This window comes from Rhinatrema bivittatum, chromosome 6 (assembly GCF_901001135.1).
Source record: "Rhinatrema bivittatum chromosome 6, aRhiBiv1.1, whole genome shotgun sequence".
NCBI lineage: Eukaryota > Metazoa > Chordata > Amphibia > Gymnophiona > Rhinatrematidae > Rhinatrema > Rhinatrema bivittatum.
In genome coordinates this window covers 359050435-359069800 of record NC_042620.1, presented here as the reverse complement: position 1 = coordinate 359069800, position 19366 = coordinate 359050435, and the positions used below count along the sequence as shown (strand labels likewise).

General features: G+C 40.7%; 1 protein-coding gene across 1 annotated transcript in view; it reads right to left on the bottom strand.

Moving 5' to 3' along the window:
* STAG2 (stromal antigen 2) overlaps positions 1 to 19366 on the bottom strand; it is a 1172735-nt gene that overhangs the window by 102855 nt on the left and 1050514 nt on the right. The window contains 1 exon segment of the mRNA XM_029607875.1: positions 6474 to 6679. Within this exon segment, the coding sequence (XP_029463735.1) occupies positions 6474 to 6679 (206 nt within the window).

The following is a 19366-nucleotide window of genomic DNA, read 5'->3' as shown; positions in this document are numbered from 1 at the left end:
AATAACTCCTAGGTCTCTTACGGCTTGCGAGAGGACTGGGGGAGCAAGGGGGGAGTTGGCTGAAGAGGTGGCTGAGGAGGTGGGTAGAGGATTGATGGGTTGGGGTGAAATGATCATAAGTTCTGTTTTATTAGGATTTAGGGCTAGGTTGAGTGGTGTGAGTAGACAGTTGATGGACGAGAGGGCATTATCCCATCTTTTTAGTGCGTTGGCAATGGAGTCGGTGATGGGTATAAGAACTTGCACGTCATCTGCGTAGACAGTGTGGAAGGTCAAGATTTGAGAGTAGCTGGCAGAGGGGGAGGAGGTATATGTTAAAGAGGGTGGATGATAAGGAGGAGCCTTGGGGGACACCCCTTGTGATGTCGATTGGCTCAGATTCGTGGTTTTCAATTTTTACCTTGAATTGTCTGTCACTTATGTAAGATTTGAACCAGCGGAGAGGGGTCCCAGAGATGCCAATGTCAGCTAGCCTGTTGAGTAATATGGCGTGGTTAATAGTGTCAAAGGCAGCGGAAATGTCTAAAAGGGCCAGAAAGAAAGAGTGACCTTTGTCAAAGCCTCTGATGACAAGGTCATTGAGGGAGAGCAGTAGAGTTTCAGTACTGAAGCGCTTTCTAAAGCCGTGTTGAGAAGGATAGAGTATCTGGTGCTGGTCTAAGTAGTCTGACAGTTGGGTATTGACAGATTTTTCAAGTACTTTGGCGATGAAGGGGAGGTTGGAGATGGGTCGGTAGTTGGATAGGTCAGAAGGGTCAAGTTTTGGTTTCTTAAGGATGGGTTTTACTATGGCTGATTTGAGCTGGGATGGAACATCTCCAGAGGATAAGGAGGAGTTGATGATATCAGCTAGAGGTTGGGAAATGCTATCTGGGATTGTCAACAGCATTTTGGAGGGGATCATGTCAGAGGGGTGGGTGGCAGGTCGCATTTTCTTGAGTATTGTAGAGATTTCAGAGGAAGAGGTACTTTCGAATGTATCCATTTTATAGTCAATGACATTAGGGGTGAACTTGGTTGGTGAAGGAGAAGAGGGAAAGCGGGAGGCAATGGTGGCAATTTTGTTGTGGAAGTATTGTGCAAGTTGGTTGCATTTAGTGTGGGGGTCTTCGCATGGAATTGAATTGGGAGATGTCATGGTGAGGTTGGTTATTATAGAGAAGAGGGCTTTTGGGTTGTATTGAAAGTTGTGAATTTTGATGGCATAGTGGTCGCGTTTGGCTTGGAAAGTGTTAGTTCTGTAGTCATGCAAAAGAGTTTTGTATTTGGCAAGTTGCGTGGTAGAAGGATCTTTACGCCAAATCTTTTCTTGAGTTCTGAGATTGTGTTTTTGGAGTTTTAGTTCAGGTGTGTACCAGGGTTGCTTTGCTTTGTTGGGGGGTTGAATCTTTTTTGTTATTAGAGGGCAAAGTAAGTTGGCCTTGTCTTTAGTGATGTGGTTCCAAGAGGTGATGGCAGTTTGGGAGTCTGAGAGGTCTAGATTTTTTTTGAGGTTTTCAGTGAGGGTGTCGATGAGGTCATCTCTGGGACAGGTTTTCCTAAATTGAATTGTAGTTTTTGTGTTATGTTGCTTGGGTGTGTTCTTGATAGTGCAGGAGGTTTTAATAAGAAAATGGTCCGACCAGGGAACAGGAGTGTAAGTGGTACATTGAGGGATGAGGAGTGAGTTCATGAAGATGAGGTCGAGGGAGTGGCCAGCTTTGTGTGTGGGGCTGGTTATGATTTGATGTAGGTCCATAGCGTTAAGAGAAGAGAGCAGGGTTTCGCAGCTGTGAGAGAGGGGGCGTGAATCGATATGGAGGTTGAAAGTCTCCAAGGACTATGGCAGGTATGTCTCTGGTGATGTTTGCTGCAATACATTCAATGATGGGTGAGATGTCAGTCTCTAATACGCCCGGTGGGGTGTATATAAGGCATATTTGAAGGAATGGGGACTTGAATAGGCCTACTTCGTATTTGGGAGGGAGCGAGACTGGGAGATGTTTAAGCTTAAGGTGTTTCTTTGCAGCTAGAAGTAATCCCCCACCTCTTTTTTTGGGTCTGGGAATGGAGTGAATGTCGTATTCTGTGTTTGGAAGTTGATTAATCAGTACGGAGTCAGTGTCCTTTAACCAAGTCTCTGTGATAGCGCAGAGATCCGGTTTTTCATCAAGGAGTAGGTCATTTAGGATGAGGGTTTTTTTGGATAGGGATTGTGAATTGATCAGTAGCAGGGCGATGGTTGAGATGCCTAGGAGTTGCGTGAAAGGCGTGAGCATGATTGGGAGGAGGGAGCAGTGTTGCCGGTGTGTTTGAGAGTGGAAGCGTACTGAAGGTCTGTGGAAGTTGTATCGGAGTTTGTGGATGGGAAAAGTAGCCATTTTGGAGGAATATGGGAGCAGGGGACAGCTGTAGTGCTGGTGGAGGGGCACTATAGTCTGTGTCAAATTGACTTAGATTGATGCAATGCTCCACAGGGAGTCTTATGTTGCACTGGATTGCAAGGTAACAAGGGTGGGGAGCAGTGGAGGTCCTGGGATCAGGCCTTGGGAATGAAGGAGCTAATTGCATAGATGGAAGGGGGAAGGAGGGTCTAAGGCAGGTTTAGTGAGAATATAAGGCAGAAGGCAAAACATGAGGTTGACGGGTGAGCAAGATTTAATAATTGAATCCTTATAGAAAGAGTTCTGGTTAAGCCCTACGGGGCTGCACGAAGGGGCGCACAAAGGGGCGGGCCCCTTTGTCGCGCTCCTTATATGGTGAACTGAGAAGGAAAACACACAAAAAAAGAGACAAATAAGGAAAACAAGGTAGATCCTTCCCATGATATGTTGCAATTCTCTTGTAATCTCATCCTGCTTAATGTTTACATTCCTACTCTTGAATGTTCAGTCATTGTCAAAAAAAAACCCACCACTGATAAATGATCTTTTAGATGAATAAAATCCTACTATCTTCTGCATTTCTGAAACCTGGTTGAACGACAAAGATAATGTACTCTTAAATGAAATTGATCATTCCAACTATGTCGTCTTTCACTTCCCCAGACTCAAACACAAAGGTAAGGGGCTACTAATAATCTGTAAAAAAAGAACTTAAACTTACACCTACAAAGTACAGATCAACCCATCCTTTGGGGTGGCAATACTAAAATCTCCACAATTAAAACATAGGAATGGTCTATTGCTCACCTCTAATCAAACTTTTTATTAAAGCATTTCCAACACATACACTAATCGTAGAATATTTCAACCTACATGTAGACAAGACACCAAAAACTACCGCATGCGAAATCTTTTTAGACACAATGGAAGCAATGGGTTGATCACAATTTGTAATCAACCCTACTCATAAAGCAGGACGTATCCTAGATCTAATATCTGCCAACTGCAATAACTGTCTAATCAATACCTCCCACAAAATTATGCCTTGGTCTGATCACCAACTAATAAAAGCTAACATAACACTCCTCAATGCAAAGCAAACAAACCTCAACAACAACCAAACCTTCACCTTCAGAAAAAAGATAAAACCAGATGTACAAGAAGAATCAATAAAAAAATAATCTAATTGATTTTATTCCTGGGAAAAAATCTCCTGGGGAAAAATCATCAATGATATTGCAGATGACCTAAGCCCAATACAAACAAACACACTTCAAAATGAACAGAATAACTCTAAACAAAATAAACCATGGTACAACGAAGAGCTAAGACGAACCAAACAGCCTCTGAGAAAACCTGAGAAACAATGGCGAAAATGCCCATCTACAGAATCTCAAGGAATGTACAGATCCTTCCTAGCAAAATACTGCAACCAATCAATAAAGCGAAAAAGCACTACTATGCAAATTGGATACACGGAGTAATATTTAATTCCAAATTACTCTTCGACACCGTAAAACACCTAACCAAGGACCCATCTTCACCCATCTCAAATAAATACAACTTCTCAAAGAATGCCTGCAATGAATATTCCACCTCACTGTTAGATAAAATTAATAAGTTAAAAACACAACTCTCCATTTGGTCACCATCTAAAGAACCTGAAATAAAGCAAGGGCAGCTTATATGGAATGCATGCGACATAGTTACTAAAATGGAAATAAAACAGATTACCACCAAAATTAAACCAGCTATCTACTCACTAGACCCAATTCCGGCGAATTCCCTAAAATTAGTACACAACGCAATCACCCCAACAATCATTCGCTCTCAGAAGGTCTGGCCCCTTACAGGGCAAAACAAGCTGTGATCAAACCAATCCTAAAAAATAAAACTTGCAGACATAGATGACTGGGACAATTACAGATCTATATCCAACTTACCTTTTATCACAAAAGTACTAGACAAGGCATTGCTATCTCAATTGGAAAGCCACCTAGAAGACAATAATATTCTATACCCAAATCAATTTGGATTCAGAAAAGATTGCTCAACAGAAACTTCTACTCATATCTTTAACTGATCCTGTACTACAAGGGTTTGACAATGATGAAAATATCCTGGTTCTAATAAACTTAAAGCAGCCTTCAACACTGTGGGCCATACCCTACTATGCAACCAGATAAGAAAAATCAGAATAGAAGGAAGTATGCTCAAATAGTTCTCTTCTTTCCTAGCTGACAGGACGTTCCAAGTCAAACTGGGCAACCACATCTGACATATGCCCTATCGATACAGGTGTCCCCTCAGGGGTCACACTATTGGCCACGCTTTTCAACATTTATATGCTTCCTTTAGGTGTACACTACTAGCAAAACTAGGAATCAACTCCTTCATATATGCAGATGACATACAGTTCTACATCCCTTATACCAAATCAATTGAAAATACAGCATCAACACACATGAAGGCAACACAGCATGAACTGACAAAGCTTTAACTAACACTATACACAAATAAAACTGAAATTGTATGGCTAAAGAGAAACTCCTCCACAGTTAAAACGCCACCCCTTGACATATAGAAACATAGAAATGACGGCAGAAGAAGACCAAACGGCCCATCCAGTCTGCCCAGCAAGCTACGCAGTTTATCCATTTTTTTTTTTTAATCTTCCCCCCCCCCCCTTTTTTTCTCCCCCTCCCCCGTCACTATTGGCTTCCAGCACCCTCCGGCCCCAATTCCCTTCCACCCCTCCACCAATGCAGAGAGCAGTGCCGTATCCACATCCCAATGAACATCCAGCTCAATCAGGGGTAGCAACTGCCGCAATAAACGGCCACACCCCTGCCCCATACTCTTACCCACCTCTGTTTTGTTTGTTTGTTTTTTGTTTTTGTTTTTTTGTTTTTTTGGAGATGGCAGCCCTCCAACCTTCCGCTCCGTGAAGGTGGAACACAAACCACTGGCATCCCGCTCCGTGAATGCCTCTGTGGCTACTGCCGCTCCGTGCAGTATTTTGCTGCCTGAAGGTGGAACAACTACTGGCCACTGGCATCCCGCTCCGTGAATGCCTCTGTGGCTACTGCCGCTCTGTAACCTGGGTAATTTTCAGATTATACCCTCTGAACATTTACGAGACCTAGTAATGTAGATTGCTGAGAACACCACAATGAAAAAGCACATAAACAAATTAATTAAAACAGGATACTCCAAACTGAGAATACATCGGTTGAAACCATTACTAACATTTCAGGACTTCCGTACTATATTACAAACACTAATTTTCTCAAATATAGATTACTGCAACTCCCTATTACTAGGCCTTTCTTCAGGACTTCTAAAACCATTACAGTTGCTACAAAATGCCTCTGCAAGATTTCTATTAGGGGCAAGGAAATTTGACATCACATCACCCCCATCACTGATAGCGCTCGTGCCAATACAAGCTAGAATCCAGTATAAAATATTAACACTAATCCAGTATAAAATATTAACACTAATTTTTATCATCGATGACAGATCATCGATGACAGAAACACCTGCTTAACAGGTGTGAATCTCCAACCATAAACACCACAGCGAACACTAAGATCGCAAAATAATGGACTGTAGAAATACACATCTAACGCAAATAAGAGACATAGCAGACCTCAAAATATGGAATTCTCTACCGGAGTTGCTACATCTGTTAACAGAAAGAAAGAGGTTCAAACGTGAGCTGAAAACATGGTTCTTAAAAAATGGATACGATCTAACATACTATATCACCATGCAGAGAACTACTATATTAAAAAATGTAGTCAATGCTTGAAGAATGAATGACCAGGAATGAGTGATATAAAGTATCCTAAAACAACTCTCTGACTAATGTATGAAGACTATTGAAAAAGTAATCATGTAGCACAAATTACTTTATGAACCTTGAGTTAATATGTTAATCTATAATATGAATGTTGCTTTTGTAAACCATTGTGATCTTCTTTTGTAATGACGGTATACAAAATGTATAAATTAATGTTAACATTTGGATTTTTTTTTTAAATTCCTCAGTGTTGCAATATGTACTATTTATTTACACTGAATAAAATAACAATGAACACAATTTACCCTCAGGTAATTTCCGCTTTCCTGTTGCTGGTTTTGTCTTCTTACTCCTCACTGTAGATCCACGGCCGCTCATTCCACTAATAACTGACATAGTATCATCATCACCTCCCGCTAGTAAAGAATTCCTGTAAGACATGAGAGGAAGCCACACATCTTCCCTTCGAAGAGACATCTGAAAGGTCATAAATTTCTCCAAGTAAGCATAACTACAAAAGAAATAAGAAAAGAAATCAGAATATGACAAATATACATAGCTTACCTTGTTTACTTAAATATTACACAAATCAACAAATTGATAAGCTGTAACCACTCAGAGCATTACCAGGAGGCTAAGAAATTAGGTACATATGTTTTGCAGGTTATCTGCTCACATTATCAAGAGGGCATTTAAAAAGTTTAATTAAAAATGTTTACTAGCATCACTGAAGAGAAATAATCCAAAACATATGACCTACATTTTATTAAAATTTTCTCATGTTCTAACAGTTGGCCAAATCATTTCTTAACACTGACCAATGCTGGTTCAAACATAAACCAATTTTTGCCAACAGGGACAAAAATTCAAAAATTCATCTTCATCTAGTACTGAACACATTTCAAATATGGTAACTACAGTCTTCTCATTACCTTTGTCTACTGAGTCTTCCCCCACCCCCAAGACACATACCAGTACTGAATACACATAATCCAGTGGGAGCACTGAGTGGAGGGGATCATCTTTGTGGTGGCTGAAGAGAATCAGTAAGTATTGCTTTGGGAAATTTTAGAACTTAAAAAGGTGTGTGTGTGCCTGTGTTTCTTATAAAAAGAAAGCCAGAAGGTAGGAAAAAGCTTAGGTAGAAAGCTGAAATCCAAAATCTCTAGGGTTGCATTCTCTGAAATGCTTCCTTTTCTTCGTGCAGGTCCCAGAGGCAGGCAGAGCTCCAGAGACTTGACGTATGGATGAGACGATGGTGCAAGGAAGAGGTATAGAGCAGCTTTTAAACTACAACGAAGGAGAAAGCAGACAGTTGCTCAGCAGCCCATAGTTTGGAGGGAGGTATCTTCGAAGGATACTAATGAAGCAGTACAATTAGAGCATCCCAACAGAGAGGTTCCAATAAAAGGAATAGTAGTCCATGTGCCTATAAGTAAAGACTCACCTGAGCTAAAAGATTCCAAATGATCCCTTGTCAATTGAAAAGCAGAATGTTAATACAAACAAAAAACACACTTTGAAATGTTTGTATGCCAATGCCAGAAGTCTAAGAAGTAAGATGTATAGCAGTGAATGATGAAATAGACAACTGGAAATTCAGAGACATAGTGGAAGGAGGATAATTATTGGGCTAGTGCTGTACCAGGGTACAAATTATATCACAATGATAGAAAGGGGGGTGGCGCTTTATGTCCGGGATGGCATAAAGTCCAACAGGATAAAGATCAAGCAAGAAACTAAATGCACAATCAAATCTTTATGGATAGAAATCCCTTGCATATTGGGGAAGAGTATACGACCGTCCACCTGTCCAAAACGATGAAATGGACAATGACATGCTATGAGAAATTAGGGAAGCTAACCAAGTTGGTAATGCAGTAATAATGGGAGATTTCGATTACCCCAATATTGCCTGGGTAAATATAACATCAGGACTTCAGGACATGCTACATATGGTTATTCAGGAAAGCATTTTACAATGAGAACGGAGAATTTTACAATGAGAACGGAGAATAAGAAACCCAGAACAATGTTACCTAGATGCATGGTCTCAATTCTTTTATTTTTTTACTCAAAAGATAATGTTAGAGAACTCCGGTTTAAGCACAATACTTGTATGATTACCCTATTAATCATATAAATTGACTAGATCCATGTCACCTATCTTATACCTTATATTATATAAACATGTACCGACACTATAATGGCACTTTCAGAGATACTTTTTGTGACCAAACTAAATATATGTGCCTCTATGTAAACCGTTGTGACCGTACATTACTAAATGACGGTATAGAAAAGATTTTATTTATAAATAAATAAATATATATAAATATATATATATAAACAGACAGACTGATTCAAGAACCAACAAGAAGTGGAGCTATTTTAGATCTAATTCTTAGTGGAGCACAGAATTTGGTGAGAGAGGTAACAGTGGTGGGGCCGCTTAGAAATAGTGATCATAACATGATCAAGTTTGAATTAATGACTGGAAGGGGGAATAAGTAAATTCATGGTTCTAGCACTAAACTTTCAAAAGGGGAACTTTTATAAAATGTAAATAGTAGTTAAAAAAGTGAAAGGTGCAACTACAAAAGGTTAAGAGTGTGCAACAGGTGGACATTGTTAAAAAATACCATCTTAGAAGCGCAGTACAGACGAATGCCACTCATTAAGAAGGGTGGAAAGAAGGCCAAATGATTGCCGGCATGGTTAAAAGGTGAGGTGAAAGAGGCTATTGTAGCCAAAAGATCTTCCTTCAAAAACTGGAAGAAGGATCCATCAGAAGAAAATAGGAAAAAATATAAGCATTGGCAAGTTAAATGTTAAACAATGATAAGACAGGCTAAAAGAGAATTTAAAAAGAAGTTGGCCATAGAGGCAAAAACTCGTAATAAAAACTTTAAAAAATATATCCGAAGCAGGAAACCTGCAAGGGAGTTGGTTGGACCACTAGATGATCGAGGAGTTAAAGGGTAACTTAGGGAAGATAAAATCATTGTGGAAAGACTAAGGGGCAGACGGGTTAAATAAGCGCTAATCCACCCCCTAATGCAATAGGGGGATTAGCGCCTATTTAACCTGCATCAGACATGGAGTGAATGTAATAGCGCTCATCACATGCAACTGCATGTGAATGAGCCTATTACTCATTCATTCCACATGCAAAAAAATAAATGTGCGTCTCAGATGCACACTCAGCTGTTAAAGCCTGCATGGAGCAGGCGTTAATAGCTGAGCGCAGGTAAAAAAAAAAAAAAATACAGAAAAGCAGAAAAAATGCTTTTCTGTACTTCTTTTTTTATGTAAAAAATTAAAAAATAAATAACTCGGCAGACTGCCGAGTTATGAAGACCGACACAAGTAAACTTGGCACGGGTTTTCGGAACCAGTTGTCTGCCAGTAATGAAAACGGATGCAGAGTTCATCGGCAGCCATTTTCATTATTGGCAGACGGCCGTTTATGAAAACAAGATGCTGAGTTTACCGGTGGTCTTCATAACTGGCAGCCGCGCGGTGGGGTCGCGTTAGCAAGCGACTCTAGCGCAACCCCCTAATTTTGAGTATTGCATGGCGCCCCCCTTGCGGGTGCCATGCGCACATTAGGAAAGCAGGCGCTGACTTTTCAGTGACTGCTTTCCGTGCTTTATAGTGCATCGGCCTCTAAATTAATTATTTGCTTCAGTGTTAATGGATGAGGATGTTGAGGAGGTGCTCATTCCAGAGACAGTTTTCAAGGGTGAAGATTCATTTGAACTGAACAAAATCACAGTGAACATGGAAGAAGTAGTAGGCTAGATTGACAAACCGAAGAGTAGTAAATCGCTTGGACCAAATGGTATAAACCTCAGTGTTCTGAAGGAACTAAAAATGAGATTTCATACTTATTACAAGTAATTAATAATTTATCATTAAAATCATCCATTGGACCTGAAGACTGGAAGGTGGCCAATGTAATCTTGATATTTAAAAAGGGCTCCAGAGGTGATCCGGCAAACTATAGACTGATGAGAGCCTCACTTCAGTACTGGGAAAAATCATGGAAGTTGTTATAAAGAATAAAATCACAGAAAATTTAGATAGACATGATTTAATGGGACACAGCCAGCATGGATTTACCGAAGGGAAGTCTTGCCTCACAAATCTGCTACATTTTTTTAAAGAGGTGAATAAACATGTGAATTGGCAGGTGTGGTATATTTTAATTTTCAGAAGGTGTTTGACAAAGACCCTCATGTGAGGCTTCCAAGAAAACTAAAAGGTCAAGGAATAGGAGGCGATGTCCTTTTGTGCATTGCAAACTGGTTAAAAGACAGGAAACAGAGTAGGAATAAATGGTCTGTTTTCACAGTGGAAAAAGGTAAACAGTGGAGTGCCTCACTGATTAAAAAGCACTGACAGGTGCTTTTTAATATAATTATAAATGACCAGGAAAGGAGTAAGATGAGTGAGGTGATCAAATTTGCAGTTGACATAGAATTATTCATAGTTAAATCACAAGTGGATTGTGATAAATTGCAGGAGGAACTTCTGAGACTAGAAGATTGGGCATCCAAATGGCAGATGAAATTTAATGTGGACAAGTGCAAGGTGATGCATATAGGGAAAAATAACCCTTGCGGTAGTTACATGATGTTAAGTTCCATATTAGGAGCAACCACGCAGGAAAGAAATCTAGGTGTCATAGTGGATAATACATTGAAATCATCAGCTCAGTTTGCTGTGGTGGTCAAAAAAGCAAACAAACAATGTTAGGAATTATTAGGAAGGGAATGGCGAATAAAACGGTGGATGTCATAATGCCTCTGGATTGCTCCATGGCAAGACTGCACCTTGAATACTGTGTGCAAATCTGTTCGCCACATCTCAAAAAAATATAGTTGCACTGGAGAAAGTACAGTAAAGGGAGACCATAATGATAAAGAGCATGGAATGGCTCCCCTATGAGGAAAGGCTAAAGAGGATAGGACTGTTCAGCTTGGAGAAGAGACGGCTGAGGGGCTATGATAGAGTTCCTCAAAATCATGAAAGGTCTTGATTGGGTAAATGTGAAGCAGTTATTTACTCTTTCAATTAATAGAAGGACTAGGGGGCACTCCATGAAATTAATAAGTAGCACATTTAAAACAATTCAAAGAAAATTATTTTTCACTCAACACACAGTCAAGCTCTGGAATTCATTGTCAGAGGATGTGGCTAAGGCAGTTAGTGTAGCTGGGTTTAAAAAAAGGTTTGGATATGTTCCTGGAGAAGGCCATAAACTTCTATTAATCAATAAAGGATAACCACTTCTTGTTATCACAGCTTTAGTAGCGTGGGACTAATCGGAGAAAATTCTTTTTCACTCAACGCACAATAAAGCTCTGGAATTTGTTGCTAGAGGATGTGGTTAGTTGAGTTAGTGTAGCTGGGTTCAAAAAAGGTTTGGATAAGTTCTTGGAGAAGTCCATTAACGGCTATTAATCAAGTTTACTTAAGGAATAGCCACTGCTATTAATTGAATCAGTAGCATGGGATCTTCTTAGTGTTTTAGTAATTGCCAGGTTCTTGTGGCCTGGTTTGGCCTCTGTTGGAAACAGGATGCTGGGCTTGATGGACTCTTGGTCTGACCCAATATGGCATATCTTATGTTATGTTTTACTACATACTTCATATATTCAGTGTCCTTGTAGTCCTGTTTTCTGCAGGGAAGAGAAAACATCCCCAAAAAATATGCATATAATGAAATATCAAATTGTACAAAAAATGGCATTTGGAAGCTCTGATTGCTCAAGATTGATTTTGTATGGTCTCTGGACAAGAATAGATTTTTTTTTTAAACCAAGAAGATATTAATTAATTTTGGAGGCAAGTGTTCTCATTTTGCTTCTATCTAGGAGGGAGGAACAGTAGACATTTTCTAATTGTCTTTAGACCAATGGACTTAAAACAGAGAAAGTGGACAGCTTTTTTGTGATGTCTTTCTTCTGTGATGATCTGAAGTATTTTCTGGATTGTACAATGGGTATGAAAACATTACATTTAAATTGGCTGATCTGTTATATTTTCTTGACTGAGCATTTAAATTTTGTGATTGGACTGGAAAAGAGGGTGCATGAGATGTTCTAATGTGCTTTGAAAAAGCTGGATCAAATTTTTCCTGCCATCTTAACAAGAGACATTGCACACATTTGTCTGGAGACTAAAACATGAATTGTGAATTCATTTTCTAATAAGTATTCTCCAGATTAATTTCCTGCGATTCTCCTATTAATGGTTTAGTCCTGTTCTGATTTTTTAACCAATGTGCACCTTTTGAAAGTTTCTCTAATATTCTCCTACATTATGTACTGCTTTGAAAACCATTGGTACTTCATTTTGATTTATTCTCCTCCTCCAAAAGTATAGGATTTCATTTTTGTGTTTTGTATTTAAATTTATTGAAAGAATGTAATGCACCGACATTGCCTAGTATGCAATTAGTTCTTTTGCATGCCATGCAAATACATTGTTTGTTTTTAATAGAAAAATGCACCTGGTTATAAATTTCTGTAATCACAAAGATGTGGAGCCAGGAATATGCACTCCAAATAATCAATATCAAATACCAAAGGAGACGCAGGAAGAATTAAGAGGTCCAGAGCTTAATAATTATATGTAGAGAAAACAAAGTTTCCTTTTATTCAAAGCGGCAACTCCATTGCTCAATTGTCAAGCATAACAGTTCTCTTTATGGTCCCCCAACACGGACCCCATGTTTCGCCCGGAGGCTGCATCGGGAGGAACAAGTTAAATTCTTTGAAACTGAAACAATACATGTGTAAATATTCATAAGGGTAGGATCGCAACAAATGGCATACATTTTCAAAATTGTGCCAATGAAGCATACCTTAGATGCAGAGTAACATTCACGAAGCTGACAAGGCAAGGAGAGCAGACAGAAAAGACAAAACCCAGCGTTTAAAGGGAACAGTTTGGCGCGAAGAAACCGAACCAATAGGAGACTGGTGAGACCGACTAAGGCAGCCAATCAGAAGACAGTAAAACAAAAAATTAGAAAATAAAAGTAAAAAAAAAAATCAGAGAATAAAACATGTAACAGTAAGAAACCATCCTTCAGATGGAGACAGTCAAGTTAAAAAATCCACTTCTGCTCTCTGCGAATCAACATCTCGGAGAAGTTGCCTCCCCGAGACGGTGGGAGCAACACGTCAATGACAAAGCATTTAAGATCACTTTCCGAATGCCCAGATGTGAGCCAATGTGTGACTAAAGGACCTGTCTCCTGACTGGTTCTGTTTGAACGATGTTCCACAATGCATGTCCGAATCAGCCGGGTGGTTTTCCCCACGTAAAGTTTAGAGCACAGGCACAGGCACAGAATCACATAAATTACTCCCTGGGAGTGACATGTTATAGAAAAATTTAGGTGGAATTTTTTATGTGAGGTGGGATGTTCAAAGGTTAATGTAGGTACGACATGAGAGCAAACAGTGCAGTGTCCGCATGGTTGGTGGCCAGAGGGATTTTGTAAGCTTGACAACGAGGGATCTTGAAAATGTGAGTGAACTAAAATATCCTTAAGATTTCTGCCATGGCAGAAAGAAAAACGTAAGGGACAGTCAAAAACCTTATGTAGAGCTAACATGGACCAATGACGTTTTATGATTTCAGTAATGTTATTTACAGGAGTTGAAAAGGGTAAAATGCAATTAACACATGGGTCAGACATTTTAGCTTGAGGGATGAATAACAAAATACGATATACGTAGAGAGCTCTCTTAAATGCTCTATGAAGGACACGTTGAGGGTACCCTCTCTCTCCCTAAACCAAAGAAGCATCTGCTTAGCTTGAAATACATCCAAGTCTGAGCAATTGACCAGCAGGAATGTTCATTCTTAAAGCTGATGGATGATGGCTGTCAAACCTTAATAAAGTGTTACGGTCCGTACATTTGCGAAAAATGGATGTTGTAAAAGAACCAACTTGAATGACGACGTGCACACCTAGAAAAGAAATTTTAGTTGGGTCAATTGAATAATTTAATTTTAAATGATCATTACAGCTATTAAGCCAGTCTAAAAATAAGAAAAATTGAATATCCGTCCCTGTCCAAATCAAAAAAATGTCGTCTATGTAACGATGCCATGAAAAAATGAAGAGTGACCATGAGGAAGGGTAAATGAAATCCTCCTCAAATTTGCTCACGTACAAACAGGCTAAACTGGGTGCCATTGTAGCACCATGGTGGTCCCTTTTATTTGTTGATAAATGCCTATCTCTACCCTCTGAGATTTGTGGGATATGACTTTATCCTGATCTTCTCTAGCCAAAGGAAAGGATTCCTCAAAAAGAAGTACTATTAAACATGTAAAGGCTCCAATCTCTAAGTGAGGTCTGCTACATGGTTGTTCTTTCACACGAAAGGCTACACTACTATACACAAAATATCTTTTAGTCTGATTCTCTCAACAGTCAAGGTTTTAAAAGAAGATGGAAGATATCTTATAAAGAAGAATTTTCTTACTGGGGGAAAGGATGAAGGATCGCCACTGCTTGCATGTTCAGAATTCAGGCCAGGCAATGTCCAGAATCTTGGTGAGAACACACGCAGGAGACTAGATACTAGTTATAGTACTACCAGAATATCCAAATGCTCCGGCTACTGCTTTCATTTTACAGCTGAAGTAGGCAAATATTTTTAAGGACAAGCCGGAAAATCAGTCACACATAGGGAAACACCCAAGCTGCAAGTTTTCCCCTTCAGACCCTGAATGTGATTTCCCAGACAACCCCACCAGAATGGGCATGTGCAGGTAGAGGTTATGATTGGACCAATTTTCTTTTTTTTTATTTACACATTTAAAAAGATTTTGCAGAATACTGGTAGATCACTTAGAAGAGGGATGGGGTGGGGAGGAATGAAGGGGTAGCAGGAGAACTGAATTAAGGTTTGTGATGCAAATGCTGGTGAGCATATTGTTTAAGATAATGCATTAGGGAGTTGTATTTGGGAGAGTCAGGAATTGGAATGAGCTGGGAAGTATTTGTATGTTGAGCTGGAAAATCAGTATTGCATATAAAATAGTTAAATTTCATATTTCACTTAATATGCAGGGGTTAAATTCCTTTTGCAAATGTCAGCTGCTTACTAAGGAAATGAGGATGTTACAGGCATCTATTGTACTGGTACAAGAAACTCACTTAAAAAAAGCAAAATGAATATTTAATGATCAATGATTATCCAGATTCTTTGCTGCTACTTTCAAGGATGAAAAATATTTGGGAGTGGGACTTTTGTTTGCAAAAGATTTTACATGTCAATTTAAAATGAGCTTTAGTGATCCATCAGGGAGGTTTATTATTGCTCAATTTGAGATGGGAAGATGACCAGTTTAGAACCGAATCCATCCCCCAAATCTACTCTTTTGAATATCCTTACTCCAATAGCACAGCAGATCATTTATGCTACTCACTGTGAGATAGCTTTTCAATGTTATATGTAAACCGAAGTGATTAGTAACTTTGTTACTAGAACCTCGGTATATAAAAGCGCTAAATAAATCAATCAATCAATCAATCAAAAGAAGCTCTGACAATATCCAATGTACTCAAACGCTTATAAAGTGTTTATAATTTAAGCAAAATTACTGCTATTAAGAGACATTCCATAACAAAATTGGAAATGAGTTCATTTTGTTAGATGGAAGAATGCCCGGCCCTGAATGAGTACATGCGCTGTCATATTTTTGTATTTACTCTTCATGTATAAATGGCATATAAATGGTGTGGCCTAATATGCTGTTTTAACGTAACTTCCATGGGTTGGCTAACCACTGCTTCATCCATAATGGACATAACAGATTACTTTATACCTTGCAAGGGATTGATTGTATTGACATCAATCATATTAAATTTATTCAATACTGTTGAAGGGGTTGGGAGGGGTGGAATGAAACTAACAGTATTGTTAACTCTGTTATGTATTGATTATTGGATGTATTCATTTCATATTGTTTATAAGTAATAATAAAGTAAAATTTAAACTGAACACCCACCCCAGAAAAACAAACACACACTTGATGAGGTGCAGGATGGAAGAGCAGACCAGTCTCTGTCTAGATTGTTCATATCAATGGAGGAACTTCTGCTAGATGGTGGGGACTCCTAAACTGAGGGTGGTATGGAAATCTTGGTTACATCTTCTAAATAAATAAAATGTAAATGTTCGTTTGTTAAAAATCTTAAATCTCCGAAAGTTCTTCACCGATTGCTTTGAAATTTTGACACAACGTTGCATTCGAATACGCGCATGTTTTTATATACCTATATTATATAGATGTCACACCTGTGACGGGTGAAAACATGCTTTTTTGGGAAAACAGCGCCATCTGTTGGACGTACAAGCAACACACGCTATCTACAATATAAATGGGCTCTGACCCACGGCCCGCAAATGCACAGTAGACAGCAGCTCTACCGCGCATGTGTGGACCATTGAGCTCTGCGCTACGTGCTGGGTGTCACAGAGGGGAAGAGGAAAGGGCAGACGAGTCGCCACTCCGAGAAACGGCTCAGCCCGTTCCTCCCCCGCTGGGGAAGGGGGGAGGGAGTAGGGACTGCCAGACAGTTACACACAGGAGGAGGAAAGGTTAGAAGAGTCGCCGAGCCAGTCCGTCCACCGCCGGGCAAAGGGGGGAGGGAGTTGGGACGGCCGGAGCAAATGCAGTAGAAAGCGGCTGTGAAGAGATCACAAGCAGCTGCAGCCTGCAGCAGCCAAAGCACAAAGAGCTGAACAGAGAACAGCTTGCCCTCCTCCCCTGCCCCTGAGTCCTGCAGATAAGGAGAAGCCAAGTAAATATCCTGCAAATGCAGGGGGGGGGGGCAGTGCTGTCAGCCCGCCCGTGGGTCTCAGCCAGAGCCCTGCTCCCCTCCTCCCTCTCAAGCCCCCGATCGGATTTCTTAAAGCCACAGGTCTGCCAGAAAGAGCAAAGTAAGCTAGGCAACGTGTCCCAAATCTGTTGAAGTGCCTGCCGCCTGCCCTTTGCGAGTGTTTTCCTCTCCCCCCCCAGACACAACTGGCGTGGGAACTTTGCAAGCTGTTGCGAGTGCAGAGCAAAGACTTAGGTGAGGAGGGGACAAAAATCCCGCCCATTTTAACTGTGTGAGAGAGAAGTGTGGTAATGTGCGCTGAAGGCGAGTATGAGTGCCAGAGAGAGAGGGAGACTACGTGAGGGATTGTGTATGTGTATGAGAGGGATTGGGTGTGCATCTGTGAGGGACAGAGGGAGAGTATGTGCAAGAGAGAGAGGGGAAACCTATGTAGGGGGCTGTATGAGAGAGAGATTCTCTACCCCCCCCCCCCCCCAGCTCTCCACATATAGGTTACAGTGGAAGGGTTCAGTGTAGAGGGGAATGGGAGAGCAAAGGAGTTGGGACCTGTAAGGATAGAGTGAAAGGGGTCTGAACCTGTCCCTCCGCCTCCGGGGAAGGGGGGAGGGAGTTGGGATGGCAGGACCATTATGCCTTGCGAGATCCCCCTCGGTCACCGCTGCAGCTCCTACCACCGCCGACGCCTCTGGCCCTTCGTGGTGCTGGGGGGGGGGCGGAGCAGAGCAAAGACATAGGAGGAGAGGAGACAAAAATCTTGCCCGTTTTAACTGGCTTAATGGCTTGGACTAAATATTTTACGATTCCATTTCAATGTTTCCGATTGCACTGTTAAATTGAATTTTCATAAATTTCGATTTATTTTCATTTTGATTTAATTATTTCGTGTGACATTGCGTTGAATTGAGCTGTCTCGTTTACCATACCGTTCATTTAGTGAGTATAGTTTATGTTTTTTCTTTTTTCATTCTTTTTCATTTCTAGAATTATGCGGTTTACATCTAGACACGGATTGCTTCTCACATGGACAATTATATTTGCGTGTTCTAGAGGTGGCAAACCAGACAATCTCTATATCTGCACAGACAATGTAACAACAAAAAATATTGTATACCCACAAGCATTGTGAAATTAACCATATTCGAAACATGCGCTCTCTTTCTTTCTTTTCCATTTAACCAGACTGAGCCACAGCAACGTGTGGCCGGGTACAGCTAGTTTTAAATATTCTTTGAGAAGTATGCAACCCATATATTAGCAAGAGGCTGGAGGGTAAGAGTTGAAGGAAATGAGTTCAAAAGGTTTTTTAAAACTGTTTACTAAATCTGCCATCTTTATGTGACGCATTTTCTAGGCAGTAATAAGCAGTAAAAGTATGGATGGAAGACCAGGTAGCTGCTTTGCATATGCCAAAATGAGCTAAGGAAGTTGCTGTGGCTCTGACATGACAGGCCTTCACTTTATTCTGAAGATGTTGCCCTGATTACAACAACAAGATATACAGAGATCCAAGTTGAAAAAGTTATTTTATAGCTGAGAAGCCCTGCTTTACTAGGTTGTAGGCAGGGCTGGCGGAAGTACTAGGCTGCCATCTAGAATGCCACAGGTCTGAGGGTGGCAACTGCATGGCTTTCCTTCTTCCCATTTGCATGGCCCAGAAGAAGTAGTGGTAGGTCCATGTGGGTGGGAAAAAGGAGAAGCCATGCAGTCACAACCAGAAGCAGAAGAAAGATCAGTGCATCCCTAGGCCATTGCAGAAAGAGGCATCAGTGTTTGAGTGCACATGCAGCAGCAGCAACAGTGCCTCCGCCCCCAGAGCCGCATCAGCTCCCGCAGCAGCCTCAAGAAAAATTGAAGTCCCGAGTAGTAGTATAATATACTTGTAAGATATTTTTACCCCAGAAGACTGTATTTTAACGGCCCAATTTTAAATGCCCGGCGTGCGTTAAAAACTGGGGTTACGCACGCAAGAGCCAGGCCGAAGAAAAGGGGCGGTCTGGGGGTGGGGAGGGGTGGAGTTGGAGGCAGCCGGTACAGCAGCCATTTGCCACTGTGCCAGGGGATCGCCTGCTGGTGCGCACATCTTATGCCAGCTCCTGAGCTGGCGTAAGTTCTAAAACAAGAAAAAAAAAAGGCCTTCTAAGGGGTTGGGGAGGAGAGGAGAAGAGGGAATGAGGGTAGGTAGGGGAGGGAACTGGGGGAGGCTTGAACTTGTTGCTGCGCATAAACTGCAATTTTCAACCCCCCCTTGTGCGCACCGCCCCCAATTTTATAACATGCACACGCCGGTGTGCACATGTTATAAAATCGCACGTCCACATG